Source organism: Oryza brachyantha, chromosome 4 (assembly GCF_000231095.2).
Source record: "Oryza brachyantha chromosome 4, ObraRS2, whole genome shotgun sequence".
NCBI lineage: Eukaryota > Viridiplantae > Streptophyta > Magnoliopsida > Poales > Poaceae > Oryza > Oryza brachyantha.
The window spans coordinates 9,675,927-9,679,495 of record NC_023166.2 but is presented as its reverse complement, the minus strand read 5'-3'; the positions used below and the strand labels follow the sequence as shown (position 1 = coordinate 9,679,495).

Sequence of the window (3,569 nt, the reverse complement as noted above, 5' to 3'; positions counted from 1 at the left end):
AACTCGAACTTGGATATAATTTTTTACACAGCCTATCTATATGTAATATTTTCTTTTTGATTTTAGATATTTGTTCACAATGATTTATATGAGATTTTTCAATAAGACCAGGCTTTCACCTTATAGGAATAGTATTTTCGCAGTGAACCGTACTATACCACGGATGCTGAGTTGCTGACCATGAATCAGCATGCCCAAATTCTATGTGCCAGGAACCCATGTGGGGCCCACAGGCGACGAAAATCGTTAAGCTCGGACAAATTCATAACTCATAAAGACGGGCAGGAGGACACGGATTTGACGAACGAGGACGAGCACGAGCAGCGGCCGTGACACAGCAGATCACGCGAGCTTGTCGCCAAGGCCAAGGGGAGAAGGGAAGTGAAGAAAAAAAATCTCGCGAGGGCGAGGTTAGAGGTGAGGACGGCAAATCTCTTCTGCTGGATCTGGTGGGGGATTCACCTCACGGCTCGCGAGGTTCCTCTTCCTTGCGAGAATTCTTCTCTTGGCTAAGCCTGATCTAATCTTTTTTTTCTCGATCCACAGAGATTAGCGGCTGGTGTTTTTGGTCCGGGCATCCTTGTCGCCGCTATGGCGGATCAGTTCACGGACTCAGCGGTAAGGGATCTGCGAGCTGGTTGTGATTTTCCTTTTCCCCGTTCGGGTGCGAAAGATTCAATCTTTTGGTGGCTTTGACCGGATCTCGACGCGTTTTTATGGTGGATGGGGAATTAGATCTGGGGAACCCAAGCGAAAATCTTTCCCCCTCGTCGTCTCTTTTTTCTTGATGCGTGGCTTGTTCAATCGTTGGGAAAAAAAATCAGTTTTTAGCGAACAAATCGTACGAAATCGCTGGTAGGTAACTGCAGGTACTCACATGGCGGCGAGCTTGTTCCGGTGATTAGCCGTAACGGCCGCCACACCGGACTTGTGTAGCACTTCCTGGAAATTTTATGCGTGGACAGTGAGATCTGTAGAATTTGTGATGTAGGTTTTGCATGGTCATACATTCTGTTACATCTCGGTAAATTTTATGGTTGCTCGATGTCCTCTTCATTTTTGTAATAATGTCCTACCAACAGCAGCATCTAGTCCCAAGCACAAATACGTGTGGATCCTCTACCATTATGGTAATATCATTATAGTCATATTGTCACTACCATATTGGTAGACGATGTTAGAGGATGTGAACCCCAAGCAAATTGGGGATAGACTAGACATGAAACCAAACCGAATTGGGGATAGACTAGACATGAAACCAAAGTTAGAGCCACATGAACCAAACAAGAAAATATCCCCTAGCTGAATGATGACTTTATCTACCTGATTGTGGCTAGGTTATTGTATCTAGCTATATAGCATGTTTTAAGAATTGACATCACTAGAGAATTTTAAACTTACCAGTCTGCGGAATTGCTATTTTATTGGTGATACAAACGTGATCATTTTATTGTTGCTTAATTTAATTTTGACTCATGTCATTCATGAACCTTTGGATTAGTGAGTATAGTTTTGCTCAAGAAATAATTAAGACCACAATCTTTTCCTCTCATTTTGAGTATTTTCCAATTTCTGTAATGCGAATCCACTGAAACTGAATGTTGGCATGATTGTCTCTTAGATTAAATGTATAAGTTCTTGCTTTTGAATGCTTTCAGTGGTTCTTGCACTGGTGCCCTGTTGTTCTATTGTAGGAGTATCAGCTAATGGTTATATCTTTTTCTAAATGGTAACTATATGGCTATACGCAGACCATTTACAGACATTCCATTTTGGCTGTCCCCAGACACCTAATTTTTGGAATCCTATAGATATGATTCTATAGGCTAGTTGCTAGTGCAGAAACCATGTAAATGTATGAATTGTCAGTTTCAATAATGTATATGCAGCGATAAAACTGTATGAATGCTGGTGACAGATCTGTAGTGGAATTGAATAGATAACATAGTGAAAACAATTCACTGACAAGCTCACTCAATGTAGTTAGACATGTCAATCTGTGAAGTTAGCTTTTGGGCTTCCCACGTGACTGAAAATCTAAGTTCTTATTTGTTCATAGTAGACTTGCAATACATAAGATTGAAGGGTTACCTAATTTGTCCCTCAAGCTCCATGCACCAAAATTGCGATTATATTTTCATATCCTTTAGGGCAGTTTTTGATGGTTTATTTTCTGTTCTTCAGAACAATGTAATCATCGAGGAGGTCAACAAGGGCCTCAACCCTGGAACGATAGTCCTGCTTGTGGTTGCAACACTCCTGCTTCTTTTCTTTGTTGGAAACTATGCTCTCTACATGTATGCTCAGAAGACGCTTCCTCCTCGGAAGAAGAAGCCGGTCTCCAAGAAGAAGCTGAAGAGGGAAAAGCTGAAGCAGGGAGTTTCTGCACCCGGAGAGTGAAGAGAACCAGAGATTCATCAGTTTACCCAATGTAACTGATTTTATTCTGAGCTTCTTTTGCATGATAAGAATTATCAGCTGGAGCGGCAGTATTTACAGTAACTATGTTATGTAGAAGCTTTGTCTCAAGCTGTTTACATTTGTATTAGACGCCTTATTTGAGCAAGCAGTTGAACCTAAAGTTCTTTTTTTTTCCCCCGAGTTTGCGTTTACTCGTGCAACCTTCTGGAACATGCGTAGTCTTGTTGGAGTCTGTTACTCTGATGCTGTTTTCTGTTGCATATGTGACATGCATCCGGCGCATCATAGCAGTACTAGGATCCAGCGACTTTTTCAGCACTCGTTACATCGGATATTTAGATGTTAATTAGGAGTATTAAATAAGACTGATAACAAAACTAATTACATAAATAAATGCTATTTCATTAGACAAATTTTTTAAGTCTAATTAAGTCCCAATTAGCAAATATTTACTGTAGTATTACATTCGTTAATCCTAGACTGATGTGAGTTTTATTAATAGTCTATATTTAATACTTGTAATTAGTGTCTAAATATTTGATGCGATAGTTACGTAAAAAAGTCACATGAAAACAAACGTGCCCTAAGCTGCTACGGCTAAATCTTATCGACAAATATCATGCTTAGTGTCGTTATTAGTTTTGGATTTCTACTCAATATACGTGTTTAAAGAATAAAAGGAAAAAAAGTGAAAACAATAAACTGTGGATTCTCTCCGTTCGATCATGTATTTTCACGTTTCACTACCGAAATTGATAGAGATAACGAGCACAAATATGTGAATTACTGTGATATAACCTTAGTAAGGTAATGTTCACTTGAATACCAGAGGTCATTACATCTCCCATAGCCATTTCTATCTTAAGAACTACTTTTTTTTTTTAATTTCTTGTCCCACCACTTTCCCTAACTTTTAAACTAAACCCTAATTCATGTTAGTAAGCTTTCTCTCTTAAGAACTACTCAGAATTTCATAAGATTTTAGCTTCTGTTTTTTTATGGAATGTAATTTAGTAATCCCCTTGAATTTATACCATTTTGTCTTTACTCTGCTAAAGGGCATATCCTTATCCTATCCACCCCAGCAGGTGAGGCGGCGATGACATGGCATGTTTATTTTATCCTTCTTTACACGTACCGTGTCACTG

General features: G+C 39.3%; 1 protein-coding gene across 1 annotated transcript; it reads left to right on the top strand.

Moving 5' to 3' along the window:
* Window positions 1-259: 259 nt before the first annotated feature.
* Window positions 260-2,594, top strand: LOC102721827 (DNA-binding protein S1FA2). The gene is made up of 3 exons (XM_006652187.3): window positions 260-417; window positions 547-618; window positions 2,185-2,594. The coding sequence occupies exons 2-3, from the start codon at window positions 592-594 to the stop codon at window positions 2,398-2,400; spliced, it is 243 nt and encodes an 80-aa protein (XP_006652250.1). The 5' UTR covers window positions 260-417; window positions 547-591; the 3' UTR covers window positions 2,401-2,594.
* The last annotated feature ends 975 nt before the right edge of the window (window positions 2,595-3,569 follow it).